The 19,391-nt window shown below is 41.4% G+C and overlaps 1 protein-coding gene across 4 annotated transcripts in view; it reads right to left on the bottom strand.

The window, feature by feature from the left end:
- Positions 1-16,216: 16,216 nt before the first annotated feature.
- LOC105089211 (dTDP-D-glucose 4,6-dehydratase) overlaps positions 16,217-19,391 on the bottom strand; it is an 89,597-nt gene continuing 86,422 nt past the window's right edge. For all 4 annotated transcript variants that reach the window (XM_031466201.2, XM_031466203.2, XM_031466204.2 and 1 more), the window contains one exon: positions 16,217-19,183. In XM_031466201.2, coding sequence (XP_031322061.1) covers positions 19,011-19,183 — 173 coding nt within the window. In that variant the 3' untranslated portion in view covers positions 16,217-19,010. The remainder of the gene's footprint in view (positions 19,184-19,391) is intronic.

Genomic DNA, 19,391 nt, shown 5'->3' with positions numbered 1-19,391 from the left:
GAGTAGTATTCCACTGTGTAAGTATACCACAACTTTATCCAGTCATCTGTTGATGGGTATTTCTAACCAGCAAATCTGGGCTTGTCAGAGAAGCATCACAACTCAAACTTGCTATTTCTTCAGGCCAGTGACCCAGGAGCTGTTCCTACTGTGTTTATTTAACTCTGAGATTAATGCTAAGAATTAACTCTGGAACAGTCCTGTCATACATACTTCTTGCCTCTGTTTAAAATGGACTCATGCCTTAGTTGACCTCATTTTATGGAAGGACTCATGGACAACAGCTGCAGTAGCAACCACAACAAAAATCTGTATCTGCTCCACCGTCATAAATGTGATTTTCATCCTCAGAAGAACTGGATGGAATAGGTCCTCCATGCCATCCACACACTTCGTGTGGTTCATCTTTTCACTTTCATTTGAGGTTTTATTCCCCAAAGAAGCCAACATCTGTTGGTTTGAAACTCTACATTAAATACTAGAATTAAGTACATAACTGGGTTTTTGTACTTTGTCCTCAGTACAGTCAATCCTCATGATTCACAGATTCCATATTTGCAAATTTGTCTACTTGCTAAAATTTATTGTAAACCCCCAAATCAATACTCGGACCCTTCTGCAGTTGTCCACAGACATGCGTATGCACAGAGCAGTGAAAAACGTGAGTCCCTTGGTGCACACATCCCGGCCGAAGACGAATAAGACGATGCTTTGTTTTCTATTTTCAGCTCTCTACTGTAAATGAGCATCCTTTCTGCAGTCTGTTTAGTGCCATACTGTTCACATTTTTGTGCTTTTTGTTGATGATTTTGCTGTTTTATGACCCCAAATCATAGTGCTAAAGCACTGTCTAGCGGTCCTAAAATTAAGGAGTCTGTGATGTGTCTTACAGAGAAAATGTGTGTGTTACGTAAGCTTCACTCAGGCATGTTGTGTCTGCGGCAGTCAGTTCAATGTCAATGAATTGACGATTTATATTAAGTAAGAAGTCTTTAAACAGAAACACATACAAAACAAAGTTATGGGCTGAAGAAAATGTCAGAAGGTCCTAGGAACCTAACCCTGTATTTCCCCCCAGGGGCAATGATTCAGTATTAGCTAATTCAGGACTCGCTGTGACTTTATGAAACATGACTACCATGAATAGCAAGAATCAAGTATATCATCAAAATTGTTTGCTTTTATGTTCTCCCCGATTCAGCTAGCTCTAACCCAAACAGGTAACATCTGCAATGGTCTTGAGGTTAAATAATATCCATTTTAAAGATGTTTTATATAGTCTCCTCTTTCAGCATCTTAGAATGTAGATTTTTTTTTTAAGTCTTTTGATTTCGGCCACCACTGAACTCTGTGAGGCTATGTTTCCCAAACTTGCCCTCCATATAGGTGGTGTTCCCCTGTCAATATCTGAGGCTACCTGAGCCCAGAGGAGCCCTGCCCAGCCTTGGCCCTGCCCACAAACCTGAGGGCTGAGAAAATCAATTTGTTGGTCTGCCTCTAACCCTGCTGTAAAGAATAAGGAAGCCTGAGGTGGGCCATCTCAAGGAATATTTGGAAATCTTCTTCCAGACTTTTGCTGGCCTGAGGACTCCACTGATGCCCCACACGCTTTCAGAGAATGGCGGGAACTCCCCTTCCACCTCAGTCGGTGTCCCCAGCGGACCCAGCTATGGAATTTACCAGGCCCACCGCCAAATGAAAATGCAGAGTGCCTTGTGCAGGAACAAAGTGCTGTTACAGGTACTCAAATAATACCTTCCTCTTTTCTTCCATGATCTCTCTCCTAACTTGTCATGGTGTTTTCTCAGTTCTCTGTTGACTGTTGTTTAATGCTGAAAAAAATTAAAATCTAGTAGACATTTTATTGGTCATCTTTATCTTGTGTACTGACAGTTTTAAATGAAAATATAAGTGTGTTTTGACTCGTCTGTAGAAATCATTGAAGTTGCACAATCTGTATCTCATAGCTGTACGCGCATAAGTATTTTGTTCTTCCCAGAACAGTGAAAAATTCTGCACCAAACTAACTCGGCTGTTTTCATTTCACTCCTTGATAGTCACACATTATCAACACTCTCGGTCTCAGCTTCCGGACGAGCAAGGGAGGACTGGAAGGAAGAGGAAATCTGCACTGTTCTTGATTTCCCTTCCAGAAGGGATCATTTTCAGGGCAAGCGGTTGACTAGGAAGGAAGTAACACAAGTAAGAAAAGGTAAGTCGTATCATTCTACTGCACACCTCAGACTTATGCAGTGCTGTATGTCAATTACATCTAAATGAAACAGGAAGCGGAAAAGGAGAAGCTATGCTAAGGCTCTTTGGTCATTTGTGTTACTTAGAAAATCATCGCCTGCTTTCTGCATTTGAAGCAAGTTCTCATTCAAGAGGAAGGGTGGCCTCTCGGGGCTGTCAGCACCTCTGCTTACCGGCTGACGGTCAATATGCTTACTGGTACTCACTGTGTCTTGCTGACTCTCTCATGTGAATTTTGTGCTTGGGGGCATCACAAATGCTACACGTGAAAGGGAAGGCAGGGAACAGCAGACATGCAGAGCGTGCACGACCCCCTGCTCACAAACATTGCATTGTTCCGTCAGATGTTACTTACAAAGAGCAAGTTCAAAGATTAAAGTATTAAGAATTTCAAGGTGGTGACAATAGAGCATGGAGCCTTTCTGTGCAAGCACAGGATGCTGTGAGACTGAACAGGTCACACATGATAAAACCAGCCCTGGTACCCGGCCTGGGCTGGGCCATACACCTGGAGTCCACAAGTGGCTTCTAAAGTTACTTACAGAAAACATTCACTAAGCTAGACAGCGCAGTTCTGAAAATAAGGACCCACTTCCCAGAGGATAAAGAACCCTTGAAATAGTGAAGGCGGTCATTCAGCCTGGGTGGGTCCCGGTTATCAAAAAAGCCTTAACTTACAGCTAGCTGGGCAAGTGGCAGGAAGTCACTTTAAAAGGCACTGAGATGATTTCATGTACAAAAAACCCCAAACACTGAGCTCTGGACCTGAGTGAGATGCCACATCCATCTTTAGAAAGAAATGAGCATCAGCAAGTTTTTAAAGTTTTTTTTTCCCAAACCCGTTGTGCCTATAGCAAATGAATTGAAGAAAAGAGGAGACCTCCAACATATAAAGTGGAAAATGGTTCAAAAAGGGAAGTTTGAAGTGGGGGCAGGATGGTAAACAGAACAAGAGAAGGAAGAAGGCGGATAAGACCTCGTTTTAGAAGCAGCGACGTGAGTCCCTCATGACATGTCCCCCAACATGAGAATGAGGGAAGAGAGAAGGTTTCCTGTGAGGGGCTTTTCTTTGAACTCTGAAGGTGAGAATCGGAGTCCAAGCTTCAGAAAATGAGAGGAAGCGGTTGCCAGAAACCGAATGCCGGTAGTGAGGGGAGGGGAGCTGAAAGGGAGGATGAGGTTGGCAGGAGCCTCTGAAGAATGGGTAGAAGGAAGAGAGAGGAGGCAGAGGTCACAAAGGGTATTGATTGGCTTTGCAAATTTGATCGCCATTCTAAAATCATTTGTGCATCTTTTATTTGAAATGGATTGCAATGCACAGTTGTGCAGTTTGTGTATTATGGTGAAGAGCCTCCAAGGTGTCCCCAGGATCCCTGCCCCCTGGTTTCACGCTGCGTGTATTACCCGCCACTTCAGTGTGGGTGGCATCTGTGACTTGCTTCTAATTAACTGAGAACAACAAAGATGAAGGCAAATGTGTGAGTACACGTAGGAGATCACACTATGGAGGACTGTAACGCTTGTCTTACTGAAACTGTCTCTCCTTTGCTGGCTCTAAGAAGCAAGCAGTGTGTTGGTGAGGCCCAGGGAGCGAGGACCTGAAGACAACAGAAAGAAGCAGATCCTTCCCCGGTCAAGTGGTCAGATGAGACCCGAGCTCTGGCTGAGGCCTTGACTGCAGTCCTGCGAGCACCCAGGGCACCCAGGGCACCCAGCTGGCCTGTGCCTCACCTCCAAACCCACAGAAACCGGGAGATGATACGTGTGTGTCGTTTTAAGCCTCCAAGTTTCTGTTCGTTCATTATGCAGCAATAGATAACTAACACATGTATGTGGAGCTTTATAAAGCTAATGTTGACTTTTACAGATCATTTAATATTCCTTCCAATTTTATCTTTTCTTCGAACTCTGCCTTGTTTTCCCTGCAGGCTTAAGTCCTAAGTTAAGACTCTAATATGGACCCGTCACAGTATCTTTCCTATGCTTGAAACATAACTATAATATCTTCAGAGTTTTTTTTTTAATTATGTCATAGTGTATGGAGGGGAAAAGACAAGCTATGTTAAGTCTTTTCAGAGACAAAAATAGAGGAGGCAACACACTTTTGTGTCAAAAGCATTCATATTAAGTAAACTGTTTCTGTTTTCACACTAGGACAAATGAAGTTCTCAAAATTGAAAATGAATGGGGGAAATTCTAGTTGGTTTGTTTAAAAACATAAACTGTGCACTAGACAATAGCAGTTATTCTTTGTGCAAAAGTAATACAAGGAGTAACCAAAGGTCAGGAGGGCTCCAGAGGTTACTTTTAATCCCATCCTTTTCTCTATATTCCCGGAGCCAATGCCAGTTTATTATCATTCTATTTTGAAACCAATCTCATTTTCCCTCTCTCTGAACCCAAAAGCAAAACAAACACAGAAACAAAAATCTTATTCCATTCTTGAGTTTTTTAGCTCACAATAAATTACCAAACCATAGATAAAGGCACTACTGAGGTTATCAGTGTTCCCTCTGTAATAATATAAGGACTGACACCATCAACTATATGTTACAAACCAAACTCTACATGTGTGCTTTCTTGAAGGTTCAACCTGCTCGTTATGAAAACCAGTGTATTCCTAGATTTCATTCAGCTGCTCAGAAACTCAGAGCTGGATTTGGTGTCCTGCCCTGTAATTAAGTTATGTCCAGAACAAGATACTATCAGTCCCTCTCTCCTTTTGCTTCATTTTATCTTTTTGATATTTTTAATTATCCCCTATTTTAAATTTTATTTGCCCTTGGCAGCCAAAGTTTCTGAAGATAAGGAAGGCAAAACTCCCATGGAAATAAAATGGTCCTCCAGTCCATTTTGTAATCACAACACACGGATTTCAGACTCAGTAGCTGAGAGTCAGTGGATGATTACTGGTCATCTATGTGCCAGGACCATTTCTAGGATCTTCGAACATATTATCTAACTCAGTCCTTGCAAACAACCTATGAAGGAAGCACTATCATCCGGTAATGAAAGAAACTTGAGATTCGGAGAACATGCATAGCTTGTCCAAAGTCTAGAACTAGCAAATGTTAGGAAAGGAGGTTAGACACAACCTTCTGCTTCTTAGCTCAGTGTTCTTTCTGTTACGTCATGTAGATTCTCCTCTTTCGGTTAGTGGAGTCTCAAAGATCATTTAATCCCAACCCCCACCCACCAACTTTACAAAATGAAGTTGAGAGGTCAGGCTGGTTACCCAAGATCACTCTGCCAGCAAATGGAAGGCTTGGGACTAGATCTGCTCAGTCTCCTGTCTCCTGGCCCACAACCATGGCTCTCTCTTTACTCCCTCTTGTGATTTAATCCTTCCCATCTTCCTGAGCCGTGGGGCCATTTTGCAGATTTCATCCCTTTTAGTGGTTTGATGATCACTTCCTCAGATGAGTTCCCAAACTAGTGATTGCGGTTCTGAACTTCCTCCTGAGTGTCAATTTGCATATTCCATTCTCTAAAGATCACTCATTCAAATAGTGAAAACCGTTATTTATTGGTTCAATTATTAACCAATATTTACTAAGTGATTTCTGTGTGGTAGGCACTGTTTTGGACACTGGAAATGAACAAACATCCCTGCCTTTATGACACTTACTTTCTAGTGTGGGAGACAGACAATAAACAAGATGAATAAGAAGAGTGATAATATGCTATGTACTATTAAGTGCTAAAGAGAAAAAAATAAAACAGAGGGAGGGATATAAAGTGCCAAGGTGGGGAGTTGAAACTTTATACAGGGTGCTCAGGGAAGGTCCCACCAAGAAGATGACTTTGGGATAAAAGCATTGAAAGTAAGAGAGCAAGCCATACATGTGTCAAGGAGGAAAGAGAGAGGGAACACCTGTGCAAAGGCCCTGTGGTAGAACATGCTATTGGAGGAATAACTAGCAAACTGGTGTGACCAGCACAGAATGAGCAAGACAGGAAGAATGATTGGAAATGAATTCAGAGGGAAAAAGGAAAGGGGTAGATTTTGTGGTTCTTTTAAGTCATTGTAAGTAGAGTTTTGACTCTGAATGAGACAGGGTGTAATTGGAGGATTCTGAATGGTAGTGATAATGATAACTACTGCTGCTGTGACACAGAGAAGAAGGACAGACTGAACGAGGACATGAGCAGAAACAGGACTTGTTTATTCATCTCCAGAATAGTGTCTGATGCATGATCAATGCTTGAGAAATAAATCTGTCACACTTGAAAGTGTGTCAAATCTATTTGATCCTTTACAATTTTCCAAATTAATGCTGTCTAAATTAAAAAATTACTTTCTAATTTTGGTGTGGTCGATACTTAGAAATGGTCTTTCCTACCATTACATTATAAAGATATTAACTTATATTTTCTCTATTATGCTTATAATTTTCACTTCTTTAATTTACAGTTTAATCTATATGCAGTCTATTTGGGTGAAAGGAATCATGTTAGGAAGTCAGCTTTATAACTTTCAAAATAGCTGGCCATTTGTCCAAGCTCCATTTATTATAGAATCCAACTTCCTCCCACTAAAAACCTGGTGAGATTTAGTGCTTATTCTGGTAAAAATATGAGCTATTAAAAAAAACATTCCTTATGCTTTCTTTGCCGTGACCTCTATACCTAAAGCAGGAGCATCTCTGTACCACACAGGACAACTGACTAAAGATCACTAACTAAATTACCCATTAACACAGTGACTGACAGTTACGTTTCTTACTTCTCATAACCAACAATTACTCCCTTCGGATTAAAAAAACTGGGAGAAAGAACCAGGAACAGAAAGACAGAAACAGAAAGAGTCACAGAATTTCCTACATTGGAGTTAGGGATAAACTTCACGATCATCATTTCTGCCTCTATTGCACAGGATAAAAAAGCAAACCGGAAGTGAGGAAAAAGGAAACCCTTTTTCTTTTCCTCCACCTTCCAACCCTGTAAAATATTTCTATTTTAATTAAAAGCGGGAGATGAAAAAAGAAACATGTAAATAACTCATCAGGAAAGAAAACCTATTGTAGAAGAAGTCAAAGAAAATTCACTAAAAAGTCAGTAAAGTTGATTAGGATTAACGAAGTTAATGATGATGAACTGATCCTAGTTAACTAGGATTAACCAGGTTCTGAGGGCTGCGACGATCCTGGAAGAGATTCAGGATCCAAAATGTGGGCTGAGTTCTGTCACCTGATGCTCCACCAGAGGTTGACTTTGTGTGATTGTGTTAGGCTGGTTGCTTTTTCTCTGTTCCAAAGAGAGGGGTGCCTGAACGTCACCTGGGGTGTCCTAGGGAAGGAGAGTCACTAAATGTGGGCCCGAGAGGCCCCAGATTTCGCTCCTCTTGAAAATAAGAACAGGCAGTGCCCTCATCCCAGGGAAGAAGTGTAACCAGACACAGGAGTTCTAAAGTTTGCCAAGGAAAAACTGCCGGACTGGGAGGGGAGATAATCCCATCCCTCCACAAAGAAACTCACTGTGTGTTCAGGAGTGAGACTGGCCAGATGCCAAACCCCATCTTCCTGGGGCAGCTGGTACCCTGGGAGATGCCCGTAGGTGGCACTGAAAGAACCACGCCAACCGCGGCAGCCTGAGGCCGTGTCTGACGTCGAAGGAAGGGACAGCAGTGAACAACTGTGCATGGATCCTTTCAGTAGAGAGAGGACCAGGGGGAACAGAGGACCAGTCTTTAACTGACTGGTTACAAGATCCACACCCTGGGATCATGAGAAGCAACAGCAAGTATAATTTCAAAATTAGCAACTCCTTTTCCCCCAGGGATGAAGTCAGACTGAAGACTGTGTCACCCCGGCAGTGCGGAGTCATTCGAAAGGGGGGCAGCCTGAGATGGAAAGCCCACGTTTCTTGCTAGTGGGTCAGATGTCCTTTAACCAGAACAAAAGAGATGTGGTCATATCTGGATGCCAAGGCTGCAGTGTCAGTCACGCCTGTTACTTCAGGGGAAATTTCTAACTAGAGTGAAGAATACACATTTCTATCTACTAGTTGAATTTGAACAGTGAGGAGTGACAAAAGAGCCAGATTTACTTACCACTGTTTATTTAAATTTTGCTCAGTAAATATACTCTCCAAGGTAGGGGCGAGGAGATGGAGAGTTGATTTTGCTTAGATTTAACAGTTTACATAAATAGACATTATTTTGATCTGTTTAATGGCCTAATGAAAAGGAACAGTTCCGATTGGGATTGCAGATTAAAATTAGCATTGGCCAAATGCCATTCACCAGACAGCAGCCAGCTCTAATTCTAGTGATAGTAAATATCCAAAGACATTGAAGTCAAAAGTCCAGCAATGGATACAGATTCCCAGTGAGTGGGAAAAAAATCTCAAATTTTTAATCACACCTCACCATTTCAGCACAATCTCTGATGACGTATTTTTCAGAATTTTTATTATTCCTTCCATTCTTTTCCTTTGTAATTAAACTTGTAGTTAACCAGCTTACATTCCACGGAGGCTGACTCTACCCTCTAGATTTCCATCTTTGTCCCAAATGTATTAAAAATGTGAAACTTATCACTGGCATTCATCTTTTTCCCTTCACTTTTTACTCACTTTTCTAAGATATTAAGGAGTAGACATGAAATTAAATAGTCAAAAAGGGTGAAAGGTGAGTCTAGCTCAGTGGTAGAGCACATGCTTAGCATTCACGAGGTCCTAGGTTTGATCCCCAGTACCTCCATCAAAGATAAAATACTCCAAAAAATGCACAAACACTGCAGGGAGAAAAGCCTAAAAACTCTTGAGCTGAACCATTGCCTGGTAGGGTTCAGGAGTAGCTCACAATTTTCATTGCTTTGCTGATATATGCAAATCCAATGCGCAATTTGTAAGGCAGTCTAACAGTATCGATGCATAATTTTTGGAAGAATATGTTCTATAATGTCAAATATGTGAAAGACAGACAAAATATACAAAGATGAAAAATGACTTCTGAAAGATTAAAATTATAAATGGAAACCTTCTAGTATCATAGGCATGTGCTAAGCAGGGGATGGGGAGGCACGAGGCTAAGCAGGTGGGGACCCTCTGTGACTCTCTTGCCTGTGCTGTGAGGCATGAAGAAGTTCGAGCTCCAGACTGAGGGCGGTGGGCAGTCCAGCCCTTTCCCTCCCGATTCTCTGATTGTCTCTCACTTCCAAGCCAAACCAAGGGATGGAAACCAAGGGAAGGGCAGGGTCCAAGGAATATCGGTGATAAATCCAGCCTGAGTCCACTCTCAAAGTTCTCCATCTCTTAGAAAGAACTGGAAATCGGGAACATTTTCTCTGGCGTCAGGAGCAGAAAAAATGAAATTGGTAATGAAGCAGAAACACCATGTCAATTGCTTAAAGTTCACTCACGTTTAACATTTCACACCCCATTTACAGTCCCGTTCTCTCTCCACCAAGTGAAAAAGGCCGTGGTGTCCTCTGAGGCTTAGCAGGATGGCTGGCTCTCCTTGAAGTACCCTTCTCGCTCTGCCCCTCCCTCCCTCCTTCCCCTTCTTCCTCTCCAGGGGTGAGAGGTCTTCATGCCAACGGAAACCATCCGGGCTCAGTGACACTCCTGCCCCCACCTGAGCACCAAGAAATCACAAGGGTCCTTCCATCATGAATAAAAGAGCAGCGATCCTTCTGCAGAGCCCTGCTTAGTTTTCCAGCTCTTTACCTCCTCTGCAGAGCCACTGATATTACCACATTTGGAGACAGAGCCTTTAAAGGTATAAGTTAAAATGAGGCCATTAGAGTGGGCCCCAATCCAATCTGACTAGTTTTCTTATAAGAAGAGGAAATTTGAACACACAGAGAGACCCCAGCAGTATATGTGCACAGAGGAAAGACCATTTGAAGAAGTAGCAAAAGGGGGGTCTGCAAGCCAAGGAGAGAAGCAACCAACCCGGCCAACACCTTGATCTTGGACTTCCAGCCTTCAGAACTGTAAGAGAATAAATTTCTGTTGTTTGAGATGCCTAATCTAATACATAGGCGGCTCTGAAAAAGTTACATATATGAACTCTCGTAACAACCTATGTGTATACAGAGCAGGAGGAACATTATTAATATTCCTTAGCAGATGAGGAAACTAAAGCCCACAGCAGTTAAAAAATAAAAGCTAAAAAATGACTAAGTGGGAAATAAGTGATTGAGCTGGAATTTAAAGGCCCCATAATAAATGACTACACTCTACTCTCCCTTGACACTCAAAGGAGCCCTTCTTTGTACATTGGTATGTTTCTCTTGCACTCTTAAAGGAACAAAGAAGAATTTCTATTTTCTGAGTTGAAGGCATAGATTATGGTGTCCAGAAATAAATAAATAAACCAGCTCCTCTGTTTCCTCACTTTATTTTTAAACTCCCTGAAGATGAGTTTATCAATCAGGATTTTGCATATTCTAAGAGAAAACCCAAATCAAACTGGCCTACATTAAGAAGAAAAAGTAGGATACTCCCCAGCTGTTTCAAATTCTCCCTCAAGGAAACAAAATGGCTGCCATGATTCCAGACCTCACGTCTTCATCCCTTATCCTCTGGGGATAAGACCATGTCTTTTGGCTTTATTTTCTAGAATACTCAGTAAATATCCTGTGAATGAAGAATGTTGCCTGCCATATCAGTAAACAAAGGATGCTGCAGCCATCAAGCCAATACAGCCACTCCCCACAGTGACCTCTGAAGGAACTCAGGATGGAGAAACAGGCTGCCCACTGCCAAACCCTCAGCCACTGCAGCCACCCACGTTGGTGCACCCAGAAGGGACTCAGGATGGGAAAAAACAGGATACTGGCGCTGGATAGCTAGATGCATATCAAAGGAATGATTTCAATGAGCCCAGACTCTTGCATCTTCCCATATTTAGAAAAGCACTAAATCCCTTAACTTGTGACCTCTGGTTTTCTTTAATCAACAGTAATCTTCTGATGTTCCAACTACCTGGTCTTTTTCACAAAAACTCCTATATATCCTGGCTCCTCCCTTACCTCTTCAGAGCAGTCCCTTAGAGCTATCTGAGAGGCCATCTCTCAGGTTTGAAGCCCTCAGAAAATCAGCTGAATAAAACACAATTCTCAGCTTTTAGGTTGTGCATTTTTTCCCAGTTAACAGTCCCTTTCTGATATTTTGGCTTTCTGTTTTCAGCTAGGGGTATGAAACAGAGTAATTGGTTTAAGACAATTAGGTTTCCACCCAAATCACAGAGCTGTGGTTTTCAGGATGGAGACGGCGAAGATTTCTCAAAGTCTTGTTAAAGGTTTCCAGGGACTGGGGAGGGAATAAGGAATTATTGTTTAGTGGGTTCAGAGTTTCTATTTGGGATGATGAAAATAAATTCTGCAAATAGACAGTGGTGATGGTTGTACAACACGATGAATGTTAATGCCACTGGATAGTACACTTAAAACGGTTAAAATGACAAATTTTATATTATGTAAATTTTGCCACAAACATTAATTTTAAAAAAGTAAAGTGACTTTCCTAACACGTTTCATGTCCAGGTCAGCTGAGGCTAGTTCGTGTTTCATCCCCAAAGTGCCCTTTTGCCATTGAAAATAGCCCTTTGGAGCCCTCCCTGACCACTGACCCGGGGCCAGGGCCGGCAGGCGTGAAGGGAAACCTGCCAAATGTCAACAGACAATTATGTTCGGATTGTGCTGAACACTGACTACTGGTGACCAGGCTCAGGAAATACAGTGCCATTTAAGGGGGCTGAGAACCCTTATCTTCGATGGCCAGAGATCTCACACAGGGAGATAAAGGTCAAATCACTTACTGGTGGTTGGAATGGGAAAACAAAATAGTAGGCTTTTTAAGTCATTTTTGGGGGGTCTTTTTAGTGTACAGATGAAGGGAACAAATTCTAGCAGAGGAAAATTGACAGATATAAACGAAAATGAGCTGCAGAGTCTTTCTTTCCTCCTGTGACTCTGTGCAGTTAGAGAGCCTGCCCAGAAGTCTCCGAGAAACTTCCAGAGAGCAGGGGCGTTTTACCTTCTGACAGCTACAACAAAGATGAGCAGATTGCCCTGTGATGAAAGCCACTCGGTCGCATTCTCCCTCCAGCAAGCAGAAAAGCAGGTAGTTTTCTGCCATCTAGCTGCAAGGTGAGTTCACAGTAATTTGATGTTCTGAGTAGCTGTAGTTTAAAAACAATGAATTTACATCCATTACGCCCAGCGTCAACTTCAGAACAATTTTATCATCCCTGCCTTTGTGCAGCTAAGCTGGAAAATGTAGGCTGTGACAGACTGTAGCAGAAAAGGAATAAATTTGCATGTCACTGGCTTGGAAGAGCTCTTTGATTGTCTGGGGAGGCCCGATGATGCTGTCAAGCGCCGGCAGACAGCGGCGCTCCGACGCGCCAGATCTCCGCTCTGGGCAGCTGACAAAGTGATTTCGAGTCCGCACGGGATCAAAGAGTTGGGACTATCTCCCGGGAAAGGTGTGAAAAACACAAAGAGACCTGCATCTTGATAAGAGGACAGAAGAAAACGACCTTGAGTCTGTAAAACGTGAACAAGCCTCAGAATTATAAAATGCCTGGAAGGATAAGAAAAGGGGCAGCTCAAATAAGAATTTCACAGCTGGAAATGTCGAAGTTGTGTGTTGGCCACACTCGGAGAGGAGAAAGCGGTACAATTGAGGACTGCACGGATGATGATCAAGGTTACATTTCTTTTTTCAGGACTGGTCGTTCACTCGCATTAGAAGGTCTGGGACTTAAAGCATCAACACATGTGCGTTTCAACTGAGCATGCCTCCTTGGTGTGAAATGCAAGACTTTTGAAATACACATATTCTTTTCAGAAGAAAAAAAAAAACTGATTAGGGACAGTAGTCAAGACAAAACTTGCTTTTTTAAAGACGCAAATAAAAATACTGGAAATGAGATTTTGAATCAAAATATGAATAGTTTGCTGTTTTGGAAACAAATTTTCAGAAAAGTGTGCCATGTAATAATATATTTATCAATAGGGAGTGAATTAATGATTCTCTTCCAGGGCTGACTGCATCTTCTGGCAGCATTCCAAGTGTCTTGACTCTGACTTCCCAATTCCTGCTTTGGGGATTTTTTTTTTTTCTTTTTCCTTACTCTCCATAAAAACAGTTACTGTCACCATGTGTGGAACCCCTATTCAGAGACAACCTCCAGAGAAGAATAACAGAAAGAGCCAGGTGGAAAATTTGAATCTCAATTTTTCCCATTTAAATAAAACCTCAGAACAAGCAAAAAATGTCCTGCCTATCCTCCCAGCCCCCACCCCCAAGTCTTTACTGGGTATTCATGCTAGAAGAAAATCTTCATGAAAAATAGACAGAGATCGTATTTTCTTCATTCATGGGCAAATGCCCATACCCAAATTCATATACTTATACCTGGTTTCGATTCACTGACCCAGTATTTTTTCCTAAAAACTTTTCTGAAATTTACCAGCTTCTCAGTAACAGTTCTTAATTGAAAAAGCAATCGTCAGCTGCTGTATGGTCATATAAGTAATATTTGCCTAAGTTATGGCCTCTGGGTATTTGACAAGCATGAAAGAGTTTTGCCCAGTGGCCTGAAATGTTCTCCCAAATTTTTATGGCTTGCCAGGAAACATTGACGGTTTCAGAATATAATAGAAAGGAAATTCTAAAAGCCTTAATTATATGATTATCTTGCCTGTGCAGGAAATAATTTCCCTCCAAATATTGTGCTTTATCTGTTCTGATTTCTGCATTCATGGCAAATCTTCCAGCATTTGTTTTTTTCTCACCGACCCAGGCAATTAACGTTAGTAGAGGAAAACATCTCTCAGAATTTTATTGCATTGTGCAATTTTCTAATAAAACACAAGAGGGCAGGTTTTGCTTTATTGTAAGCTTAAATCCCCCCTGCCGTTAATCAAGATGGTCATTGCGCTCATTCCAAACTCAGAAATGCTCAGTAACATTCAAAGTGAATGAGTAATCAGAGTGTCTGCCCTGGCAGTGAAATCTCTCGTATTTTAATAAAGAAGGACAAGCTTAAGTCTCTCTACATGGCGTTATTTACAAGACAGAGAACAGTTATATTTGGGAGGCACCGTGATAGTTTCAGTTTATAAACCACCAAAGGAGCAGAGAGTAGCTAGAAGAAGAAAGGACCAAATTCAGTCATATTACACCCACAAAGTCTCACTTCAATCGATGTGGCAAATAATACAAATGGACTAATGGTTTCTGCCAAAGAGAGACAGTGTTGGTGAGAACATGCAGAGCATTCAGGCCTTGAATAGGAAGCCTGTGTTTTTGATTGTTTTGTTCAGCTTTCAAAAACTTTAATTATCTTACTGTTCACAATTTTCTTGTGTGTGGTTTTCAAGATTTCATTAAACTACCTGCCAAAGCGTAGTTAAATTCACAGGGGTTGTTTTCATCTTAAACTGCCATTATAACTAAAGTATCATGTCATCTTTGAGAGCTTCTTTACTTTCATCAATGGGTCCATCTGTGTAAGAAAAGCACTGATTTGCTCAGCTAATTTGCCTACCAACTCCTTCCATGGAAACAAGGCTTTAAGACATCAGGCGGTGGAAGGCACTATAATGATACTGTGAGGTCTTAATTTTCTATTCTTGTCCATATAAATGGTAGAATGAAGGCCTACCAAGGGTGGGGAAAAGATACACTCCAGAAGAAAAATATGGCTGAAAAGTGTTGTCGTGGAACACAGTGGGGTGGCCGGTCAGTGAACCAGTGACACACGGGTTGGTAAAAGAATTTACCAGAGATAAAGTACGGGAATAGAAAGGAGTTTATCAGGGTACGTTGTCATAGACAACAGCGAGCCACACAGAAGAGAGGTGTCCGTGTGAGCACCGAGGGCCAGTTGTTGGGGGTTTTTATAAAGGTAGGGTCACAAGGTGCCTGATCGGCTTATGCGCCAAGTCTCTGATTGGTTGTAGGTGAGGTAAGAAGTTTAGGGTCCCTGAAGGGTGGTGGGGTTTATGACTCTGACAAGGTGGGCTGAAACAAGTCAGCATGAGCTGTTGTGAGATTAGGCATTACCTAGGGCCACTAGTTTGTTAGGGGAAACATGCCCAGTAAAGAATGTACTTTAGCCCAAAAATGGGGGTCATTGGACTTTGAAGGGTGTCAGTTGGTCCAACAAGTGTCCCCTTGTATTAGGTTATAAGGATTAAAATTCAACCTGGCATATGTACAACAGAACCTGAAAGAGAAGTTACTAATCATTTCATGGCAGGGTTACAAGACCCCAGTATCTTATGTTTTATCCAGTATGTGTTAAAACAGATGCCAGAGGCCCAGGATGAAAAGCTCTACTTTGAGATTAGTTTATTCATTCAAAAAGTATTTCCAGAGTACTCAGGAGGAACAAGGCCCAGGAGAAATAGGAAGAATTCAACTTGGGTTTTGCCACTGCATTGAAGAGGGTAACTATGTCCCACTGGGACGGGTGAACTGGCTTTCACGTGCTTATATCAAGTAAGCACCAACATCTGCTAAGTACTGAGAGTGCTTTGATACAGCTGTACAATCTGACCTCCAGAAGCTTCAAGTCTGGAAGTGGAAGCGAACTCTACGTAACCATTACTTCATTGGCTCTGATTTCCTCCTGGGCATCCCCAACAAGCTGACTGACCTGGAAGGGTTTCTAGGAGAAGCCTGCCTCCTTGGGCAGTGACTTCAAATAGCCTCCTTCCCCACCCCTCCGTTCCGATATCTGTCATTAGACGGTGGAGACATCCGAAGTAGCTCTTTAGCAGGGAGGGTACAGCTCAGTGGTAGGGCGCATGCTTAGCATGCATGAGGTCCTGGGTTCAATCCCCAGTACCTCCGTTAAAAAAATATAATAAATAAGCCTAATTACCCCCCCCCACCCCCAAAAACAATATCAAAGTAACTGTTTACTTGGAGAAAAGGGTAGTATCTCATTTTCCTACCTGTGGAATAGAGAGCTAAGAAGTAACAGTCGCTTAGAAAATTGAAAGTTGAAACATCAGTTTATTTAAGTGCTCATTTTCAAATGTGAAGTAATTATTATATATTTTATGTATGTACATATAATTTTATGGCTCTATTGAGTACCAAAAAGATAGGAATCAATGTTCCCAGATTGAAAAACAGCCCCCAACAGACGAACAATAATCTGCAAGGCAACATTTATTTTTATTTTCTTCTTTAATAAATTTTCTACTTCTTGATAATGTGAAATTAAAATTATTCATTAAGATTATTATCATTAACAATGTAAAATCCTAAGCAAGACACAAATTAATGTCAAAGAATTTCAAAATCAGAAGAGGATTTAGTTTGCAAAGGAAAGATGTTGTTAGATTTCATTTCACTTCTGAATCTTGGCTTGATAAAAGCATTTCTTTTAAAATCATAGTTCATACATATACAATGTTTCTAATACTACAGACAGAAGCATATAAAGCGATCTATTCATTTTCCTGGAGGTTGAGTTCCCCCCGCCATCATTGCAAAGTATAGCCGTACAATGCTCGGTGATCTTTTCTCAGTTTATTTGCATAAAATTCACTGTAAGTAAATATCAACTTTTTCACTCTACAGGTTTATTCTGCCTTTAGATTTGCTGAAAGGCACTCATCATTGATTTATTGTAATGCTAGAAAATGCTAGAAAATTTTATCCCTCTAAAATGAACTACAAAATTAGGAAATTATTTCTCTTAGGAAAACATCATAAAACATAATATTTATAAAAACTTGCACACACTATAGATAAAAAGAATGAAGCATAAATGGTTACTCTTTATTTCTAGTGCAGATAGATCTTGCTTTAAGCAAAACTTGCGAGAATATGATGTATGAAATTTTGATATACCTGAAAGATAAGCTAGAGGTGGTTCTGTGCTTTATAGAAGTATTCATAATAGTTCATCTACGAAAAGTAATTTCCCCTGGTGCTTTTAACATATAATTGATTTACACACAATTTTTCAAGACCATACCTACCAAGCACAGTTATATCTTCATTTTAACATATTTCTCTTCTGGTTTAAAAATAAGATGTAAAAATGTGTTCCCCAACAGCCCTGAGTTCAGAGCATAAACCTTCCAGAGTGGATCATGTTAATGACAACTGCTGAATTCTCCATGAATTCTGTTAAAGGCAGGCTTTAAGATCTATGCATGTGGCTGTGGCTAAAAAGGTCCAAGCAGGGCTTCATCTCATAAAGGAAACTGGGCTGTCTTCATTGCCATCCTCCGCGCCTACTCTCAGGTATACTTATGAGACCCAGTCAGACTCAGACTTAGTTCACACCGAGCTTCGCCCATTTCCCTGGCCTCTGCGATTTTACTCCAGGAGATAAAACTGGGTGTCACCGAATCTTGTACCCCCACCCCACCCCCAGCCCCAATATGTAGAAGGTGGCACCAGGGGGCTCTTAGCACCCATTCTTTACACACGTCCATTCCGGTAGCAAAGGTCTGAAATGAGCACACAGAAGAACCACCTGCTAGAACTTTGGCCTCACTCCTAATGCGTGATATGAACAGATGGAATTGCCTTGAAATCTCCATAACCGTTCACTTCTCAGAAGTAGGGATCATCCTGATAAGTCTAAACATCTTCGGAAAGACTGCCTCATTCTTCTCTCTTATGATCTGAATGAGTTGGTGGATTACCTAGGGGACCATAACCATTTAGTTCTGAATTCGTATGTTTTGTACGAATGGTTTGCTTTTAAATGACGAGACTTAACTGATCGGCATTCGTAACTGTCAGTACAGTGCCGCGTTAGTAAATTTAAAGTCAACTCTTAAAAAATAAGCCAAATGCGTGAATAATATTTCATCTGAGGCTACCTAGTAAAGGAATTGGCTCAAGATCAGCCAAATGAGACTTGAGCAAAGGAACTCTAATCAAATTATCTCATGTTCAGGATTATCACCAGCCTTCTCCAGTCAGCCTTTCCTGGAAACAGTGATTCTATACTAAATTAATAAATTCAGGACAGTATATTAATCAACTAGAAAGCTCTATAATTTAATCCCTCATCTGCTCATTTACCACTACAGGATCAATGTTTATTCAGCTACTGACTCTTGTGACAGGTCTACTGTTAAGAACCAGACTCTTTTTAAACTCTGTAAAGTCTAATTTATAAAATAGAACCAAATTCACTGATCATTCATTCTCCATCCTATGTGGAAAATAAGGCCTACTTTCATCTTCAAGTTCACTTTAAAGGCCAAGGAGGAAAAAGAAGAGGAAAAAAGGAACAGCAGCCTCAGGAAGAGGATGAGGAAGGCACCTAGAAGCACAGATACTTATGCCTAAAAGGGGCCTTGGAGACTCACGTAGTGCCGGCCACCCTCCTGCCCCGTCTCTTTACAGATGAGGACACTTGGGCTAAGAAAAACTGAACCATGATCTTATCCACGTCTCAAATAACACTGCCCTGCAAATTTCAATGAATCCACTCTGTCAGTTTTGGTGCGGAGCTCTCAGAACACGAGGGAGCTTAATCAATACGGGGAATTATTATCAGATACCCACCCATCAATCATTGGCTCTCCCTTTGTCTGATGGGAGAGAGAGCTTCCAGCACTTTAGCTCGTTTGTTAAATAAACAAGCAAACCAGAAACCACAGCTAAGTGTCTTCTGTGTTTGGGATCATCACCACAATAGGAGGAGCTATACCCAAGCTCTTCAACTAAAGGAAGAACAGCGAGAGTTAATTTGCTCATTGTCAAGGTCAGAACTAGGGCATGGCCAACCTCTTCATAGCATAAGCTGTGAGCATCTAGGCTTCTTCTGTGTATCTTCTGCTGCTTAAATGTGTCTCCACTAAAGGTGTATATCCTTTTCGAAGTCTTCTGTATTGAAGGAAAAGCAGCAGTGCCAAAAGACCAACCAAAACCACCAGCATCCCCAAAACTACTGAGAGGCTTGTGGTCCAGCCTGGAGTTTCTTCAACTGAAATTAAAGCAGAAGAGAAGCGTCTATGATTGGGATGTTCACCGGCTGAATATTCTTCGAAAAGGGAAGAGTAAACCAGTTTGCCTTCCACATGCACTTGCATTGATAAAGCAAAACTACACTGTCTGGAATAAAACTTATCTCCTCCTTCTTCACCCACTGTTTATCATATCCACAACTGTTTTTCTTGAATAAGTGGGAAATG

This window comes from Camelus dromedarius, chromosome 13, assembly GCF_036321535.1.
Source record: "Camelus dromedarius isolate mCamDro1 chromosome 13, mCamDro1.pat, whole genome shotgun sequence".
Classification (NCBI taxonomy): Eukaryota; Metazoa; Chordata; class Mammalia; order Artiodactyla; family Camelidae; genus Camelus; species Camelus dromedarius.
The sequence above is the reverse complement of the archived record's forward strand: the minus strand, read 5'-3'. Positions and strand labels throughout refer to the sequence as shown.